The sequence below is a fragment of the Malaclemys terrapin genome, chromosome 2 (genome assembly GCF_027887155.1).
Source record: "Malaclemys terrapin pileata isolate rMalTer1 chromosome 2, rMalTer1.hap1, whole genome shotgun sequence".
Classification (NCBI taxonomy): Eukaryota; Metazoa; Chordata; order Testudines; family Emydidae; genus Malaclemys; species Malaclemys terrapin.
The window spans coordinates 1,063,981-1,082,269 of record NC_071506.1 but is presented as its reverse complement, the minus strand read 5'-3'; the positions used below and the strand labels follow the sequence as shown (position 1 = coordinate 1,082,269).

General features: G+C 61.4%; 1 protein-coding gene across 15 annotated transcripts in view; it reads left to right on the top strand.

Annotated features, from left to right (window-relative positions):
* The window catches only part of PLEC (plectin), a 124,784-nt gene that overhangs the window by 91,024 nt on the left and 15,471 nt on the right, over nucleotides 1-18,289 (top strand). For all 15 annotated transcript variants that reach the window (XM_054018943.1, XM_054018942.1, XM_054018945.1 and 12 more), the window contains 15 exons: nucleotides 533-842; nucleotides 1,611-1,688; nucleotides 2,243-2,404; nucleotides 4,069-4,173; nucleotides 5,267-5,362; nucleotides 5,861-5,986; nucleotides 6,631-6,783; nucleotides 7,281-7,435; nucleotides 8,061-8,187; nucleotides 8,476-8,659; nucleotides 9,845-10,002; nucleotides 10,863-11,041; nucleotides 15,020-15,158; nucleotides 15,484-15,840; nucleotides 16,125-16,208. In XM_054018943.1, the coding sequence (XP_053874918.1) occupies nucleotides 533-842; nucleotides 1,611-1,688; nucleotides 2,243-2,404; nucleotides 4,069-4,173; nucleotides 5,267-5,362; nucleotides 5,861-5,986; nucleotides 6,631-6,783; nucleotides 7,281-7,435; nucleotides 8,061-8,187; nucleotides 8,476-8,659; nucleotides 9,845-10,002; nucleotides 10,863-11,041; nucleotides 15,020-15,158; nucleotides 15,484-15,840; nucleotides 16,125-16,208 (2,413 nt within the window). The remainder of the gene's footprint in view (nucleotides 1-532; nucleotides 843-1,610; nucleotides 1,689-2,242; nucleotides 2,405-4,068; nucleotides 4,174-5,266; nucleotides 5,363-5,860; nucleotides 5,987-6,630; nucleotides 6,784-7,280; nucleotides 7,436-8,060; nucleotides 8,188-8,475; nucleotides 8,660-9,844; nucleotides 10,003-10,862; nucleotides 11,042-15,019; nucleotides 15,159-15,483; nucleotides 15,841-16,124; nucleotides 16,209-18,289) is intronic.

The window sequence follows — 18,289 nt, the reverse complement described above, 5'->3', positions numbered from 1 at the left end:
CCCCTGCCTGAGGGGCGGAGGCCAGCCAGAACCCCGCCCCTCCCTGAGGGGAGGGGCCCAACCACAGGCCCGCCCCTGCCTTGGGGGAGGGGCCCTGACAGAACCCCGCCCCTGCCCAGGGGGGCTGTGACAGATCCACAGGCTCGGTCCTCTCGCACGGCTCTGTCACAGCCCATGGGAAAACCCCTTCGGTGAGTCAGCCCCCAGAGGGTCACACTCTGACACTGGGGTCAGTCCCTCGGCTTCACGGCCTGCAGGGACCGACCCTCAGAGCCCTCAGCCCCCCTGGGTCATGCTGTGAGCTCCCTGCAGCGAGTCCACCCGGAGTGAACACCACGGGGAACCCAAAGGGAACAGAGCGCCCCCAGTTTCCTCAATCTGGAGTGACTCTCAGCCCGCGGGGCAGCGCCGGGGGTTATTAGGTGTCTGGACTCAGCTTAGCTCAGGTGTCTGGACTCAGTACAGTTGCTCTGCCCTGGCCCCCGTCTCCCCCTGGTTTGGCAGCATCTGTGCCCCTCTGCTCTGCCCGCAGGGTGTACCGCCTGCACGAGCGCCTGGTCGCCATCCGCACCGAGTACAACCTGCGCCTGAAGTCGGGCTCCCTGCAGCCGGCCCAGGTGGCCGTGCCCCTCGGCCAGCGGCCCCGGCAGGAGCTGGACGACGTCACGCTGCGCTACCTGCAGGACCTGCTGGCCTGGGTGGAGGAGAACCAGAGGCGGCTCAACGGCGCCGAGTGGGGCGTGGACCTGCCCACGGTGGAGTCGCAGCTGGGCAGCCACCGGGGCCTGCACCAGTCCATCGACGAGTTCCGGGCCAAGATCGAGCGGGCGCGAGCCGACGAGGTGAGGCGGGCGGGGGAGGGGCTGGGCGGGACAGGCAGCCTGGCCCGAGCCGGGGGGGGGGGGGACGTGGCTTTTCAGACACTGCCCTCCACATGCTGGGGTCGCTCCCCCCCCCCCCCAGCCTGTGTTCGTGGCGTCCCACGCCTGCCAAGGCAGCGCAGCCCCCTCTCGGGGGGACACAGGAGCTGCCCACAGCTTGCTGCCCAGGGCGCAGCGTGGGCCCCTGAGCGGGCATGTCCCCAGGACGCCGGGGTTCCCAGCCACCTGCAGAGGGGGAGACGTCTTGCGGCAGCCCGGGGCCCCTCTTCCCACAGAGAGGTTTTGATCCCCCCTCAGGTCTAGCAAGTCTCATGCTGTTTGCGGCAGAACGGGGCAGCCGGTGGAGTTAACGCATGGTCCTGAAAGCAACCCCACCCCAGGGAGTCTGAGAGCGCCCGCCTCTCCTGCTGTCTGCCCCAGTCACGGGAACTCTGGGTGCCTGGCAGGGACAGTGCCCGGAGCGGCCCCGCTGTGCTAGCCCACCTCACGAGGGCTCACACCATGGCCCCGGCAGTTGCTCACGCCCCCCAGCCAGCTGCAGCCCGCTGCAGGGGCACAGGGCAGGCGAGACCAGGGGCCCGCCTGCCCGCGAGGGGAGAGTGCCCCGTGCTGCGCAGGGCTGGCGATGGGGTTTGTAGTGTCACGTCCCGTGCACCAGGCCTGCAGAGCGCCAGTGGGTGTCAGCAGCTCTGTGCTGGGTGCTCACCCCTCATTGCTCTCTTCCCACAGGCCCAGCTCTCGCCCGGCCCGCGCAGCGCCTACCGAGATTGCCTGGGCCAGCTGGACCTGCAGTACGCCCAGCTGCTGGTGAGAGCCGGCCCGGCGCAGGGTGCCGGGGACTGGGGGGAGGCTCCTAGGAAGCAAGGGTGGGACAGGCAGGGGATGGGGGCCTGCAGGGAGCAGCAAGGCGGGGGGCTGTGTGAGGGGAGGGGGCCTGTGGGGAGCAGCGAGGCGGGGGGCTGTGTGGTGGGAGGGGGGCCTGTGGGAAGCAGCGAGGCGGGAGGCTGTGTGAGGGGAGGGGGCCTGTGGGGAGCAGCGAGGCGGGGGGCTGTGTGGTGGGAGGGGGGCCTGTGGGAAGCAGCGAGGCGGGGGGCTGTGTGGGGGGAGGGGGCCTGTGGGAAGCAGCGAGGCGGGGGGCTGTGTGGGGGGAGGGGGGCCTGTGGGAAGCAGCGAGGCGGGGCGGCTGTGTGGGGGCATGGGGGCCTGCAGGGAGCAGTGGGGGGGGGCTGTGTGGAGGGAGGGGGGCCTGTGGGAAGCAGCGAGGCGGGGGGGGTTGTGTGAGGGGAGGGGGCCTGTGGGGAGCAACGCAGTAGGGGGGGTGCTATCCCGCGCCCCCCCCACACGCCCGTGTGTGCCCCCAGAACGTGTCCAAGGCGCGGCTGCGGCACCTGGAGAGCCTGCAGGCCTTCGTGGGCGCCGCCACCCGGGAGCTGATGTGGCTGAGCGAGAAGGAGGAGGAGGAGGTGAACTACGACTGGAGCGACCGCAACCCCAACATGACGGCCAAGAAGGACAACTACTCGGTACTGCCCTCCCCGGGGCTGCCCCCTCCGCCCCCCGGGACTTACTCCCGCCCCCCTCTCCTCCCGGGCACCCTGTGTCCCAGGCCTGCGTGTGCCCTGCACGGGTGCTGGCTCCCTGCTGCCGGCAGAGTTGTGCCTGGTCTGCTCGGCATTCCCGGAGGACTGGACGCTGTGGGGAGGGGTGGCCTTGGGCGTGGGGGTGCTCAGCGCCAGGGGGAACCCAACTGAGAGTGCCAATTCAGGACAAATCGCTTAAAACAGGGCAGTTATAGCCCAAGGCTGGGGTTTTTCCACCTCTAAGGCAAACCAAACCAGCCAGACAAAGAGGACTTTGGTCTCACCCCACTGGCTAACCGCAAGTCACACAAGCAATTCCCTCAGACACTCCAGTTTCCCAGTATCACCACCAGTGCCACTCATTATGGGGATGAATGGTTATGAAAACCATTACCCCAATAAAAGAAAAAAGGGTTCTCTTGATCCCAAAGGATCAGGCCCCAGACCCAGGTCAATATACAAATCAGATCTTACACACAAATCACGCTGCTGCCAATTCTTTAGAATCTAAAATCTAGAGGTTTATTCATAAAAGCAAAAAGATAGAGATGAGAGTTAGAATTGGTTAAATGGAATCAATTACATACAGTAATGGCAACGTTCTTGGTTCAGGCTTGTAGCAGTGATAGAATAAACTGCAGGTTCAAATCAAGTCTCTGGAACATCCCCAGCTGGGATGGGTCCTCAGTCCTTTGTTCAGAGCTTCTGTTTGTAGCAAAGTCCCTCCAGAGGTAAGAAGCAGGAGTGAAGACCAGATGGAGATGAGGCATCAGCCTTTTATAGTCTTTTCCAGGTGTAAGAACACCTCTTTGTTCTTACTGTGGAAAATTACAGCAAAATGGAGTCTGGAGTCACATGGTCCAGTCCCTGCATACTTTGCTGAGTCACAAGGCGTATCTGCCTTCCCTCAATGGGTCCATTGTATAGCTGATGGTCCTTAATGGGCCATCAAGCAGGCTAGGCAGAGCTAACACGAGTTTGTCTGGGGTGTCTCCCAGAAGCATAGCATAAGTTTGAAATACAGACAGTCTAGAGCCAATATTCATAACTTCAACTACAAAATTGATACACACATATAGACAGCATAATCATAACCAGCAAACCGTAACCTTGTCTTAGACACCCCATTTGACCCCCTTTATACAAGATTTGGTGCCACTACAGGACCTTGGTGATCTATATGGTCCCAGATTATATCAATAACGTCACACTAGTCCAGGGGGCCGTGGGCTGCAGGTGTCCTTTGTGGGTCGGCCCAGGGTCACTGCGAGCGTCCCAGTGACAGGGCTACTGCCCTCTGGGGCAGGCAGGACCCCAGCCGGATCCACTGCCCTGCCAGGGAGCAAGTCCCCATCCCCCCCGTGTCCCCTAATCCCCCCTCCAGCGCCTGCAGCCTCTTTTCCTGATGCCCGAGGCAGACAGGCCCGGCTCTGACTGCAGGGCTGCAGCTGTGCCCTGAGCTCGCTGCGTGGGTGCCCCATGTCCCCGGGGGGGATTCTGGACACAGCTCAGGCCTGTGCATGCAGCCGCAGCTCCAGCCACTCTGCCAAGGGCTGCACCAGGCTGAGGTGCGCTCACCGGCTGCCCCTGTCTCTGCTGCGCACCAGGGGCTGATGCGGGAGCTGGAGCTGCGGGAGCGTAAGATAAAGGAGATCCAGAGCACAGGGGACAGGCTGCTGCATGAGGAGCACCCGGGCAGGCAGACTGTGGAGGTGAGGCTGGGGGCAGGACCCGTTCACACTGGGCACCAGGCGGGCGGTGGAGGTGAGGCCGGGGGCAGGGCCCGTTCACACTGGGCACCAGGCGAGCGGTGGAGGTGAGGCCGGGGCAGGGCCGTTCTCGCTGGGCACTGGGCGGGCGGTGGAGGTGAGGCGGTGGAGGTGAGGCCGGGGGCAGGGCCCGTTCACACTGGGCACCGGGCGGGCGGTGGAGGTGAGGCCGGGGCAGGGCCGTTCTTGCTGGGCATGGGGGGTGGTGGAGGTGAGGCCGGGGGCAGGGCCCGTTCTCGCTGGGCACCGGGTGCGTCTCCCTGTCCAGGGCTGCGGGTGCCTGTGGGCGGCCGCGGGCTCAGCACCGGGTGAGTCTCCCTGTCCAGGGCTGCGGGTGCCTGTGGGCGGCCGCGGGCTCAGCGCCGGGTGCGTCTCCCTGCCCAGGGCTGCGGGTGCCTGTGGGTGGCCGCGGGCTCAGCGCCGGGTGCGTCTCCCTGCCCAGGGCTGCGGGTGCCTGTGGGTGGCCGCGGGCTCAGCGCCGGGTGCGTCTCCCTGCCCAGGGCTGCGGGTGCCTGTGGGTGGCCGCGGGCTCAGTGCCGGGTGCGTCTCCCTGCCCTGTGGGCGGCCGCGGGCTCAGCGCCGGGTGCGTCTCCCTGCCCAGGGCTGCGGGTGCCTGTGGGCGACCGCGGGCTCAGCGCCGGGTGCGTCTCCCTGCCCAGGGCTGCGGGTGCCTGTGGGCGGCCGCGGGCTCAGTGCCGGGTGCGTCTCCCTGCCCAGGGCTGCGGGTGCCTGTGGGCGACTGCGGGCTCAGCGCCGGGTGCGTCTCCCTGCCCTGTGGGCGGCCGCGGGCTCAGCGCCGGGTGCGTCTCCCTGCCCAGGGCTGCGGGTGCCTGTGGGCGGCCGTGGGCTCAGCGCCGGGTGCGTCTCCCTGCCCAGGGCTGCGGGTGCCTGTGGGCGGCCGCGGGCTCAGTGCCGGGTGCGTCTCCCTGCCCAGGGCTGCGGGTGCCTGTGGGCAGCCGCGGGCTCAGCGCCGGGTGCGTCTCCCTGCCCTGTGGGCGGCCGCGGGCTCAGCGCAGTGACGCTGGTTCTGTTCCAGGCCTTCCAGGCGGCGCTGCAGACCCAGTGGAGCTGGATGCTCCAGCTGTGCTGCTGCATCGAGGCCCATCTGAAGGAGAACACGGCCTACTTCCAGGTAGGGCCGGGGGAGGGGGACCTCGGGGGAGGGGGAGTGCCAGGGGGGATGTGGGCACCTGCTGGAGGGCGGAGGACCTGGCGTGGGGGCAGAGTGCTGGGGGGCCAGGGAGGCGAGGTGCCTGGAGCGGGGGGGCGGGGGGCCAGGGAGGCGAGGTGCCTGGTGGGGGAGCGGGCGGCCAGGGAGGCGAGGTGCCTGGTGGGGGGCTGGGTGCTGGGGGGCTAGGGAGGCGAGGTGCTGGCGTGGGGGGGGGGGCTAGGGAGGCGAGGTGCCTGGCGGGGAGGTGGGGTGCCCCCACTGGCAGGCAGGGGTCGCGCATTGAATAGCATCTGTCCTGGGCGTCTGTCCCTGCTCCCCGCCCCAGGCAGGCGTGGGTGGGGTCCAGCGCAGATCGGTAAATACCCGCTGCTCTCTGCACTGACGGGGGGCACGGCCTGGGCTCAGGAGCCCTCCCCTGGCGGGGCTGGCAGGTACTGACCCCCCCCGCCCCTCCCGCAGTTCTTCTCAGATGTGAAGGAGGCCGAGGAGTTCCTGAGAAAGACTCAGGAGAGCATGAAGAAGAAATACTCGTGCGACCGCACCATCACTGTGACACGCCTCGAGGACCTGCTACAAGATGCCCTTGTAAGTGACACCCCCCCCCCCGGCTGCTGGGGGCTCTCACGAGAGTCAATCCCCATTTCCCGTCCCACCCCCCTGCAGCAGGACCCCTCGTGAGTCTCCCTTCCTGCTGGGGAGGGCCCTCGGGAGAGCCCCCCGCCTCCTTCCTTCCCTCCCCCCCACTACGAGACACCCCTCCGTAGTACCCTTCCCCACCTCCCTCATCACCTCCCTCCCGGACCCACAGGCGCGGTGCCTGGCCCCAGCTTCGGAACAGTGTCTAGGGCGAACCCTCCAGTGGGCCTGACCCCCGAGGGGTCTCGCTCTGCCTTGGGGTAGGCGCCCGGCCTCACCACCCCTTCAGGCTGGAGCTGTGGGCCTGCAGCCCCTCGCTTCGCCCCGTGAGCTCCCGCGAGTCCGCTGAGCCTGAGCCCGGGGGGGGGGCTCGTCCCCCCCAGGAACCCCCGTGCCTGGCCCCAGTGCCGCACGCTGCCCTGCACACGGCACAGACCGTCCGGAGGGGAGCCTCGTCCAATGGTTCTCAACAAGGGGAGCCTCCCACACACACACCCTGCCCCCCCGTCACCCTGCTCCCCTCACCCTGCCCCCCCACCCTGCACTGCCTCTATCCCCCGTCACCCTGCGCCCCCACCCTGCGCTCTCCGCAGGAGGAGAAGGAGCAGATCACGGAGTACAAAGGGCACCTGACGGGGCTGGCCAAGCGGGCCAAAGCCATCGTGCAGCTCAGGCCGCGTAACCCGGGCACCCCGCTCAAGGGCCGGCTGCCAGTGCAGGCCGTCTGTGACTACAAGCAGGTGGAGGTGAGAGGGGGCTGGGGGCGAGGGGCGGGAGCCTGGGGGCTGAGTGGCAGGGGCGGGGGTTGGGACCTGGGGTTGAGGGCAGGTTTGGAGGTGGTGTCCCTGGGCTGGGGGTGAGGGGTGGGAGCCTGGGGGCGGAGGGTCCGGGGGTTGGGGGCAGGTGTGAGGGACGAGGGGTGGAGGCCTGGGGGTGGGGCCCAGCAAGGCAGCAGTACAGACAGGGGTGCAGAGGGTGAGCCTGGCGCAGGGGGCTGGCTACAGGGGTTGGGGGCAGGGGCGGGGGCAGGGGTCTGGGGGCAGGTGTGAGGGGCGGGGGCAGGAGCCTGGGAGCAGGGGCCCAGGGGCGGGGCGGGGCCCAGCAAGGCAGCAGTACAGACAGGGGTGCAGAGGGTGAGCCTGGCGCAGGGCGCTGGCTCCGGGGGTTGGGGGCGGGGGCCGGTGCTCAGCCTGGCCGGACGGGCACTGGCGTGTGGGGCTGACGCTGCCCCCCGGCTCCCCAGATCACGGTGCACAAGGGAGACGAGTGCGTCCTGCTGAGCAACGCCCAGCCCTCCAAGTGGAAGGTGCTCAGTGGCTCGGGGAACGAGTCCGTCGTGCCGTCCGTCTGCTTCCTCGTGCCCCCGCCCAACAGGGAGGCGCTGGACGCCGTCAGCAGGTGCGAGCGGGGACGCTGCGGGGCCACAGGGGAGATGGGGGGCACTCCTCATCCGTCGGGACCCCTCCCCGCCCGGGCCTCGGCTCCCCTCCCCCATCCGTCAGGTCCCCTCCCCCATCCGTCGGGACCCCTCCCCGCCCGGGCCTCGGCTCCCCTCCCCCATCCGTCGGGACCCCTCCCCACCCGGGCCTCGGCTCCCCTCCCCCATCCGTCGGGACCCCTCTTCTCCTCCTCCAACTGGGCCCATCTGCTCTGGGGTCCCTTGGCTCCCCTTTCCCCTCCTCTGGATCCCCCTGATTCCTGTCCAAGCTCCTCTGCTGCCCCCTCCCCTTCCCCTTCCCCCCTTTGTCTGGGTCTCTCTGTTCCCCTCCCCTCTCTAGACCCCTCTGCTGCCCCCTCCCTTTGCTCCCACCTGGGCTGGTCTCCTCTCCCATTGCCTGGGACAGTGCATGTCAGGGGCACTGTCTCCATTCCCGTGCCAGCCACAGGGCCAGCAGCTTTTCTGCCCTGAAGCTCTCTGGGTCCCCCCAGGTCTAGTGGGGCTGGTGGGGGCTGGACCGTGCCAGGGAGCCCTGCCCTCCGCCCGGCCGTACAGGCTGAGCTCACTGGTTCTCGCTCTCCCCAGGCTGGACGTCAGCCACCAGCACGTGGTGACGCTGTGGCACCAGCTGCACGTGGATATGAAGAGCCTCCTGTCCTGGCAGTACCTGGTCCGGGACATCCAGCAGATCCAGTCCTGGTCCCTGCTCGTGGTGCGTTGGGGCCCCGGCCCTGTTCGCGGAGGGGGGCTGGAGATCCCAGGGAGGAGCTGGGAGGGTGGGAAATTCAGGCTCAATCTTGAGAGAGAGCCCGTGGCTGGGGAAGGGTCCCCTGGCCCCCCAACACCCACCTGTCGCTGGGGGAGCGGGAACAGGGTGTCACCCACTGCTGGCCTGGGGCGGAAGCTGGCTCGGGGATTTCTCTCCCCTGTCCTTGCTGGGCGTGGGGGCACTGGCGAAGGGAGGCCAGCAGCCGTCTGAGGCCGTGTGCTTGGCCCCCAGTTCCGGACGCTGCAGCCCGAGGATTACCGGCAGACGCTGCGCAGCCTGGAGACCCATTTCCAGGAGTTCATGCGCGACAGCCAGGACTCGCAGAGCTTCCTGCCGGACGACCGGCTGCAGATGGAGCGCGAGTACAGGGCCTGCACCCAGAAATACGAGCACCTGCTGCACAGCCTGGAGAAAGGTAACCGGGGCTGCGCCCGCCCGTCTGGACCCTCCCGTCTAGCTGGGGCCATATCTGCTCCCCGACCAGGGACCCTGTTATGCTTATAAGAAGCACATGGGATCTTTCAGGGGAAAAGGCAACACGCCGCGTTTGTTGAAAACACACACTCCCGGTCGCGATCCGATGCTCTGAGGCTTTGCAGGACTGAACCCAGAGTTCTGTGGCAAAACACCCCAGCTTTATACTTGTCAATTCCCACTTTGGTCTATGGATTTTGCAATGTCGTTCTGCGATCCTTAGTCCTTACGTGGCGTTAATCTTGGGGTTTTCTGCTGTTATCTCTTCTTTGTTGTCTCGCCTTCGGGGGTGTTTGCCTCACCTCTGAGGATGTCGATGCTGCTAACTTGTTTAGCATCAGCTACAATGGATGTTTTCTGATTGTTTCCTGCTGTCTCTCCAAGTCTCTCACTTCTTCTTGACCATCTGGACATTTGGGATGGCTTTCACACTCATCCTTAACCATGCACACAGCCTTTACTCACCCCAAACAATTGTACAGAGAATTTCGGACAGGATTACATTTTAGAACGGGTTATGTGGTTACTAAAGGGATTACAATTATCCTTTATCCTTCATTCTAAGTTATATAAAATACAAACATAAAATCCTACTACTACAACCAGGCCTGCAGCAAAGCCAGGACACCCCTCCATATACACCCACTGGGGACCACGCCTGAGACAAGGCCATTACCCCATGGGGCCACGTCTGCAATAGGGCTGTGGCTGTCTCTCCCCCACCCCCCGCCCAGGCTGTGTCTGTGACATGCCCCTCCCCCTAGCAGACCCCTTCCCAGGAGACCTCTCGTCCCAACCCCTCCCCTGTGTGGGGTGCCCCCGACCCCTCTGGGCCCACAGGCCCATGCCCGGGAGACCTCTCATCCTACGGCCCCTCCCCTGTGTGGGGTGTGCCCCCGACCCCTCTGGGCCCACAGGCCCATGCCCAGGAGACCTCTCATCCCATCTCCTCCCCTGTGTGGGGTGTGCCCCCGACCCCTCTGGGCCCACAGGCCCATGCCCGGGAGACCTCTCATCCTACAGCCCCTCCCCTGTGTGGGGTGCCCCCGACCCCTCTGGGCCCACAGGCCCATGCCCGAGAGACCTCTCCCTACCTGTCACTAATGAAGCCACTGACCCTGCGCAGGGGAGCAGGACGAGTCCATGTGCAAGAGCTACATCTCCCAGCTGAAGGACATCCGGCTGCAGCTGGAGGGCTGCGAGTCCCGCACTGTCCACAAGATCCGAGCGCCCCTCGACAAGGACCCGGTCAAGGAGTGCGCCCAGCGCATCAGCGAGCAGCAGGTATGCCCCCCCTTACAGCCCCACTCCGTGAGGATCCGGTGCTCAGCCAATCAGCAAGCAGCAAGTACGCCCCCCCCTTACAGCCCCACTCCGTGAGGATCCGGTGCCCAGCCAATCAGCAAGCAGCAGGTATGCCCCCCCCCCCCCCCATGAGGATCCTGCGCCCAGTCAGCTCCCTGCTCAGACATCAGCACCCACCTACCCCAGGGCACTGGCCCCCTGCTGTGCTCCATCCCCACAGCAAGACCAGAGTTATCCCCGCCCAGGCTGACTCCAGAAGGGATCCCGCCGCATCCTGCTTCAGGCCCACGGGCCGGGCTGGGCTCAGCCCCTCCTGTCCCCCCCGGGTACGTCTACACCGGAGCCGCTGCCGGGGCACAACTGCTGTGCGGACGCTACCTACGCTGGGGCTGTCCTGTAGGCACAGGTCCCCCACCTCCCAAAAGGCAGGCGGTTGCCAGCTCATTGGATTTGCCATTGTCGTCTTGGCCTCAGCCAGCTCCTTTCCAGTGACCCACTTAGCTCCAGCCAGCCGGGCGCCGTTCTCACACAGCCCTTCCCTCCCCAGGGACCAGTGCCATGCGTGGGGAAACTGAGGCACATTGCAGGCTTCCTAAAACCATTAAAAAACCTTCACACTTGGTGACAGGGCCCCTGTGTGATAGCGAGACGCTCTGCCATGTCCCTGGAGTTGGGGCGCAGCATGGCCTGGCCTGGCCCCAGAACTGGCCTGCTCTGGGGAGCGTCTTGGGAAACCCAGCTAGTGCCAGGCCAGGCACCAGCCTGGGGCGTCGCCTGCCTCCCGCCAGTGAGCAGTAGGTAGGGTTGCCTGAAGTAACGGCCCCACCCTATTCCTGCAGCAAATCCATGTGGAGCTGGAGGGCATCCGGAAGAGCCTGGAGAAGGTGAGCGCGAAGACGGAGAAGGTGCTGGCCCAGCCGGAGCACTCGAGCTCGGCCCCCGTCCTGCGCTCGGAGCTGGAGATCACTCTCCAGAAGATGGACCAGGTGTACAGCCTCTCCACCATCTACCTGGAGAAGTGAGTGTGGGGCCCGGGCTGAATAGCTTCACTGTGACCCCAGGGGCTCCTTCCAGCCCCAAGCCTCCCCCCCAGCCCCTCTGTTTCAGAGACTCCTTGCAGCCCCCATCTCCCCCTCCCCCAGACAATTTTCCTCCAGGCTCCCCCCATGCTGTTTGTCTGGAGCACATGACTTATGAGGAGAGGCTGAGGGAACTGGGATTGTTTAGTCTGCAGAAGAGAAGAACGAGGGGGGATTTGATAGCTGCTTTCAACTACCTGAAGGGGGGTTCCAAAGAGGATGGAGCTCGGCTGTTCTCAGTGGTGGCAGATGACAGAACAAGGAGCAATGGTCTCAAGTTGCAGTGGGGGAGGTCCAGGTTGGATATTAGGAAACACTATTTCACTAGGAGGATGGTGAAGCACTGGAATGCGTTACCTAGGGAGGTGGTGGAGTCTCCTTCCTTGGAGGTTTTTAAGGCCCGGCTTGACAAAGCCCTGGCTGGGATGATTTAGTTGGGAATTGGTCCTGCTTTGAGCAGGGGGTGGGACTAGATGACCTCTTGAGGTCCCTTCCAGCCCTGATATTCTATGATTCTATGATGGCAGGGACTCTGTCTACGCTGTGCCCCCCAATCATCATTTCTTTGCTGTCTGTCTGGAAGAGAAGCTGCTCCGGGTGCTGGGTGCTGGCGGTTACGTGGGTGAGGGCTGTGAGGAGCTCCAAGGGTCCCAGCTGAGCTGGGAGAACGGGCAGCGCGGTTCTGACCTCCTCTCCCAGTCTGGGCCCTGCACTCGCTGCACCCGCTCCAGCGAGGGGCCTGGGCAGCCCAGGGCAGCCCCCGCTCAGTGCACAGCCAGGTGGGGCTGGGGGACATCCTAGAGCCGCTCTGTACGCGGGCAGGACGCTGGGCACCCTGGCTCAGAAAGGCAGAGATGGGCGATGAGTGACTGGGGCCAGCCAGACCCCTCGTTGGGCAAGCCGGGAGCCTGGGGCTGCGATGGAGGTGTAACAAAGCAGCCTTTGGTGGGACACTTCTGAGAGTGTCAATTCAGGACAAATTGCTTAGAGCAGGGTAGTTACAGCCCCAGGCTGGGGGTCCTTTGCACACCAAACCAGCCAGACAGAGAGGACTTTGGTCTCACCCCACTGGCTAACCACAAGTCACACAAGTAATTCCCTTAGACACTCCAGTTTCCCAAGTATCAGGGGGTAGCCGTGTTAGTCTGTATCTGCAAAAACAACAAGGAGTCTGGTGGCACCTTAAAGACTAACAGATTTATTTGGGCATAAGCTTTTGTGGGTAAAAACCTCACTTCTTCAGATGCAAAGAGTGAAAGTTACAGATGCAGGCATTATATACTGACACATGGAGAGCAGGGAGTTACTTTGCAAGTGGAGAACCAGTGTTGACAGGGCCAATTCAATCAGGGTGGATGTAGTCCACTCCCAATAATAGATGAGGAGGTGTCAATTCCAGGAGAGGAAAAGCTGCTTCTGTAATGAGCCAGCCACTCCCAGTCCCTATTCAAGCCCAGATTAATGGTGTTGAATTTGCAAATGAATTTTAGTTCTGCTGTTTCTCTTTGAAGTCTGTTTCTGAAGTTTTTTTGTTCAATGATAGTGACTTTTAAATCTGTAATAGAATGACCAGGGAGATGGAAGTGTTCACTTACTGGCTTATGTATGTTACCATTCCTGATGTCCAATTTGTGTCCATTTATTCTTTTGCGGGGGGACTGTCCGGTTTGGCCAATGTACATGGCAGAGGGGCATTGCTGGCACATGATGGCATATATAACATTAGTGAATGTGCAAGTGAATGAGCCCTTGATGGTGTGGCTGATGTGGTTGGGTCCTCTGATGGTGTCGCCAGAGTAGATATGGGGACAGAGTAGGCAACGAGGTTTGCTACAGGGATAGGTTCCTGGGTTGGTGTTTCTGTGGTGTGGTGTGGTGTGTAGTTGCTGGTGAGTATTTGCTTCAGGTTGGCGGGTTGTCTGTAAGCGAGGACTGGCCTGCCTCCCAAGGTCTGTGAGAGTGAGGGATCATTTTCCAGGATAGGTTGTAGATCGTGGATAATGCGCTGGAGAGGTTTTAGCTGGGGGCTGTATGTGATGGCCAGTGGTGTTCTGTTGTTGTCCTTGTTGGGCCTGTCCTGTAGTAGGTGATTTCTGGGTACCCGTCTTGCTCTGTCAGTCTGTTTCCTCACTACCCCAGGTGGGTATTGTAGTTTTACGAATGCTTGATAAAGGTTTCCCAATGTCACCACCAGCCACCGCTCCTTACGGGGATGAATAGTTATGAAAACCAATACCCCAGTAAAAGAAAAAAGGTTCTTCCGATCCCAAAGGACCAAGCCCCAGACCCAGGTCAATATACAAATCAGATCTTACCCACAAATCACGCTGTTGCCAATCCTTTAGAATCTAAAATCTAAAGGTTTATTCATAAAAGGAAAAAGATAGAGATGAGAGTTAGAATTGGTTAAATGGAATCAATTACATACAGTAATGGCAAAGTTCTTGGTTCAGGCTTGCAGCAGCGATGGAATAAACTGCAGGTTCAAATCAAGTCTCTGGAACATCCCCAGCTGGGATGGGTTATTCAGTCCTTTGTTCAGAGCTTCTGTTTGTAGCAAAGTCCCTCCAGAGGACAGAGGCAGGACTGAAGACAAGATGGAGAAGATGCAGCTGCCTTTTATAGTCTCTTGCCATGTGGCTTGTGCTTCCTTTGTTCCAAACACAAGCTGCTCAGCTCATGGCTTGAAAGCCTCAGAGTTCTGTCCATAGGCATGTCCCTGCCTTGCTGAGGCACAAGGCGTATCTGCCTTCTCTCAATGGGTCAGTTGTAGCTGATGGTCCTTAATGGGCCATCAAACAGGCTAGGCAGAGCTGACGCCACATTGTCTGGGGTGTCACCCAGAAGCACAGCACAAGTTTGAACTACAGACAGTCTAGAGCCAATACTTATAGCTTTAAATACAAACATGATACCTGCATAGAGACAGCATAATCATAACCAGCAAACCATAACCTCCTTTAAAAAGAACAGGACTATTTGTGGCACCTTAGAGACTAACAAATTTATTAGAGCATAAGCTTTCGTGGACTACAGCCCACTTCTTCGGATGCATATAGAATGGAACATATATTGAGGAGATATATATACACACATACAGAGAGCATGAACAGGTGGCAGTTGTCTTACCAACTCTGAGCCACAAGTACTCCTGTTCTTTTTGCGGATACAGACTAACACGGCTGCTACTCTTTAACCTCCTTTGTACAAGATTTGGTGCCACTATAGGACCTTGGTTGCATCAATGTTCTATACGGTCACAGTTCATGTCCGTAACATCACAGAATAATGACTCAGGGGCGGGGGTTGGGGTTTGCCCACCTCACACACAGTTCCAGGGGGAGGGTTGGGGTTTGACCATCTCACACCCAGGCCTGGCGCAGGGGCGAGGGTTTGCCCGTCTGGTCTGCGGCCCCGGCAGGGGAAGAGGCTTGGGGTGTTTCCCATCTCATGCAGGGGCCCCAGGGACCCGTTGCTTGCAGCACGTCTAAACGCTGTGCCAGGGAGGTGTTTCCTCTCGCGATTAGCTGGGAGAGCTCCCTGGCACGGGGGGCGTGGAGGCTGAATGCTCAGGCGCGTTTGGAGAGGGAGAATGAGACCATTCGGGAGGCTCCAACCCTCCTTCTCCAAGGCAGGAGCCAGCCCCTTTCGCCACGGGGGGAGAGCACCACCATGGCACGGCTGCCCCTCGCTGCCCACAGCCCCCCCCCCCGCCCAGTGTCAGGGACAGGCTAGTGGGACAATGCGATGCCACCAGCCCAGGCTGGCCCCCATCCCCAGGGGCTGGCTGGCTCTGGGAGTGCTCACCACAGGACACGGGGTGAGACGGGCTGGGGGTCGCCCTCCTGCCCCCCGCACAGGTCTCTTCCATTCCCTGCCCTCTGGGCGCCCTGCGAGCTAATCTGCTCCCCCCGCAGGCTGAAGACCATCAACCTGGTGATCCGCAGCACACAGGGGGCAGAGGAGCTGGTCCAGAGCTACGAGGAGCAGCTGAAGGAGGTGCAGGCCGTGCCCTCCGACCTCAAGGAACTGGAGGCTAACAAGGCGGAGCTGAAGGTAATGGCCGGGGAGGCCCCCCACTTGCCCAGACAGGATCAGTTCCTTTGGGTGCAGCACGGGTGTTCCCCAGGCCCAGATCTGCCTCTTACGGGGGCCGGGCCCGCCCCAGAGCTGAGAGAGCACGGGGGCACATGCAGGCACTGGGGTGGCACTGGCTGGGGTGGGGGGGAGGAGCAGTGCCCAGCAGCTGGCCAGGACCTGGGTCCGGCAAAGCTCCAGCAAGGGCTGCGTTCGCCAGGAGCATCGATCGTGTCCAGCCGGGGGCGGGATGGCAGGGGGGCAGGGAGGTGCCCATCGCTGACCAGGCCCTTGTGTGCCACAGAGGCTGCGTGGGCAGGTGGAAGGGCACCAGCCCCTCTTCAGCACCCTGCAGTCAGACCTGAACAAGGCCAAGGACGTCAATGAGCGGATGGTGAGAGGCCACAGCGAGCGGGACGTGGACCTGGACCGGTACCGGGAGCGGATCCAGCAGCTCCTGGAGCGCTGGCAGGCCGTGCTGACCCAGATCGACCTGCGGCAGCGCGAGCTGCAGCAGCTGGGCCGTCAGCAGCGCTACTACCACGAGAGCTACGAGTGGCTCATCCGGTGGATCCAGGATGCCAAGCAGAGGCAGGAGCAGATCCAGTCGGTGCCCGTCACGGACAGCAAGAGTGTGCGGGAGCAGCTCCTGCAGGAGAAGGTAACGCCAGCAACAGGGCGCCCGGCGGGGATGCCCCCCCTGGGTCGCCTGTGACAGGGCACCCGGCGGGGACGCCCCCCAGGGGCGCATGGGGCAGGGGAGCTGGTGGCTTGCTGGCACGGGGCAATGAAAGCCACCAATGGCAGGATTCTGTTCCACTGGCTGCTTTTCTCTCTGCCTGCCCATCGGCCTGGGTGGCTGTGCCCCCCGGGGGCTGCCTGGACCCGAGGGGCGAGGACGCGCCGGAATAGGGGCTGCGGTGTTCACGAGTTGTCTCTCCCCAGAAACTCTTGGAGGAGTGCGACCGGAACCGGGAGAAGGTGGACGAGTGCCAGAGATATGCCAAGCAGTACATCGACGCCATCAAGGTGCGGGCCTGAGCTCCTCCCACAATCCCACGCTGCTTCCTGGCCTGCCAGGCTGAGCTCTCTGCCCGCTGGCTCAGGCACGCGGGGCTGGGCTGGGTTAGGGTTTAATATGGCAGCAGAGCTGGCCTGGGCGGAGTTAGAATCACAGAATATCAGAGTTGGAAGGGACCTCAAGAGGTCATCTAGTCCAACCCCCTGCTCAAAGCAGGACCAATTCCCAACTAAATCATCCCAGCCAGGGCTTTGTCAAGCCTGACCTTAAAAACCTCTAAGGAAGGAGATTCCACCATCTCCCTAGGGACCCATTCCAGTGCTTCACCACCCTCCTAGTGAAATAGTGTTTCCAAATATCCAACCTAAACCTCCCTCACTGCAACTTGAGACCATTGCTCCTTGTTCTGTCATCTGCCACCACTGAGAACAGCTGAGCTCCATCCTCTTTGGAACCCCCCTTCAGGTAGTTGAAAGCTGCTATCAAATCCCCCCTCACTCTTCTCTTCTGGAGACTAAACAATCCCAGTTCCCTCAGCCTCTCCTCATAAGTCATGTGCCCCAGCCCCCTAATCATTTTTGTTGCCCTCCGCTGGACTCTTTCCAATTTTTCCACATCCTTCTTGTCATGTGGGGCCCAAAACTGGACACAGTACTCCAGATGAGGCCTCACCAATGTCGAATAAAGGGGAACGATCACGTCCCTCGATCTGCTGGCAATGCCCCTACTTATACAGCCCAAAATGCCATTAGCCTTCTTGGCAACAAGAGCACACTGTTGACTCATATCCAGCTTCTCGTCCACTATAACCCCTAGGTCCTTTTCTGCAGAACTGCTTCCTAGCCATTCGGTCCCTAGTCTGTAACAGTGAATGGGATTCTTCCTTCCTAAGTGCAGGACTCTGCACTTGTCCTTGTTGAACCTCATCAGGTTTCTTTTGGCCCAATCCTCTAATTTGTCTAGGTCCCTCTGTATCCGATCCCTACCCTCTACTGTATCTACCACGCCTCCCAGTTTAGTGTCATCTGCAAACTTGCTGAGAGTGCAGTCCACGCCATCCTCCAGATCATTAATAAAGATATTAAACAAAACCGGCCCCAGGACCGACCCTTGGGGCACTCCGCTTGAAACCGGCTGCCAACTAGACATGGAGCCATTGATCACTACCCGTTGAGCCCGACGATCTAACCAGCTTTCTATCCGCCTTACAGTCCATTCATCCAGCCCATACTTCTTTAACTTGGCGGCAAGAATACTGTGGGAGACCGGATCAAAAGCTTTGCTAAAGTCAAGGAATAACACATCCACTGCTTTCCCCTCATCCACAGAGCCAGTTATCTCATCATAGAAGGCAATTAGGTTAGTCAGGCACGACTTCCCCTTGGTGAATCCATGCTGACTGTTCCTGATCACTTTCGTCTCCTCTAAGTGTTTCATAATGGATTCCTTGAGGACCTGCTCCATGATTTTTCCAGGGACTGAGGTGAGGCTGACTGGCCTGTAGTTCCCCGGATCCTCCTTCTTCCCTTTTTTAAAGATGGGCACTACATTAGCCTTTTTCCAGTCATCTGGGACCTCCCCCGATCGCCATGAGTTTTCAAAAATAATGGCTAATGGCTCTGCAATCTCACCCGCCAACTCCTTTAGCACCCTCGGATGCAGCGCATCCGGCCCCATGGACTTGTGCACGTCCAGCTTTTCTAAATAGTCCCGAACCACTTCTTTCTCCACAGAGGGCTGGTCACCTCCTCCCCATACTGTGCTGCCCAGTCCAGCAGTCTGGGAGCTGACCTTGTGCGTGAAGACAGAGGCAAAAAAATCATTGAGTACATTAGCTTTTTCCACGTCCTCTGTCACTAGGTTGCCTCCCTCATTCAGTAAGGGGCCCACACTTTCCTTGACTTTCTTCTTGTTGCTAACATACCTGAAGAAACCCTTCTTGTTACTCTTAACATCTCTTGCTAGCTGCAACTCCAAGTGTGATTTGGCCTTCCTGATTTCACTCCTGCATGCCTGAGCAATATTTTTATACTCCTCCCTGGTCATTTGTCCAATCTTCCACTTCTTGTAAGCTTCTTTTTTGCGTTTA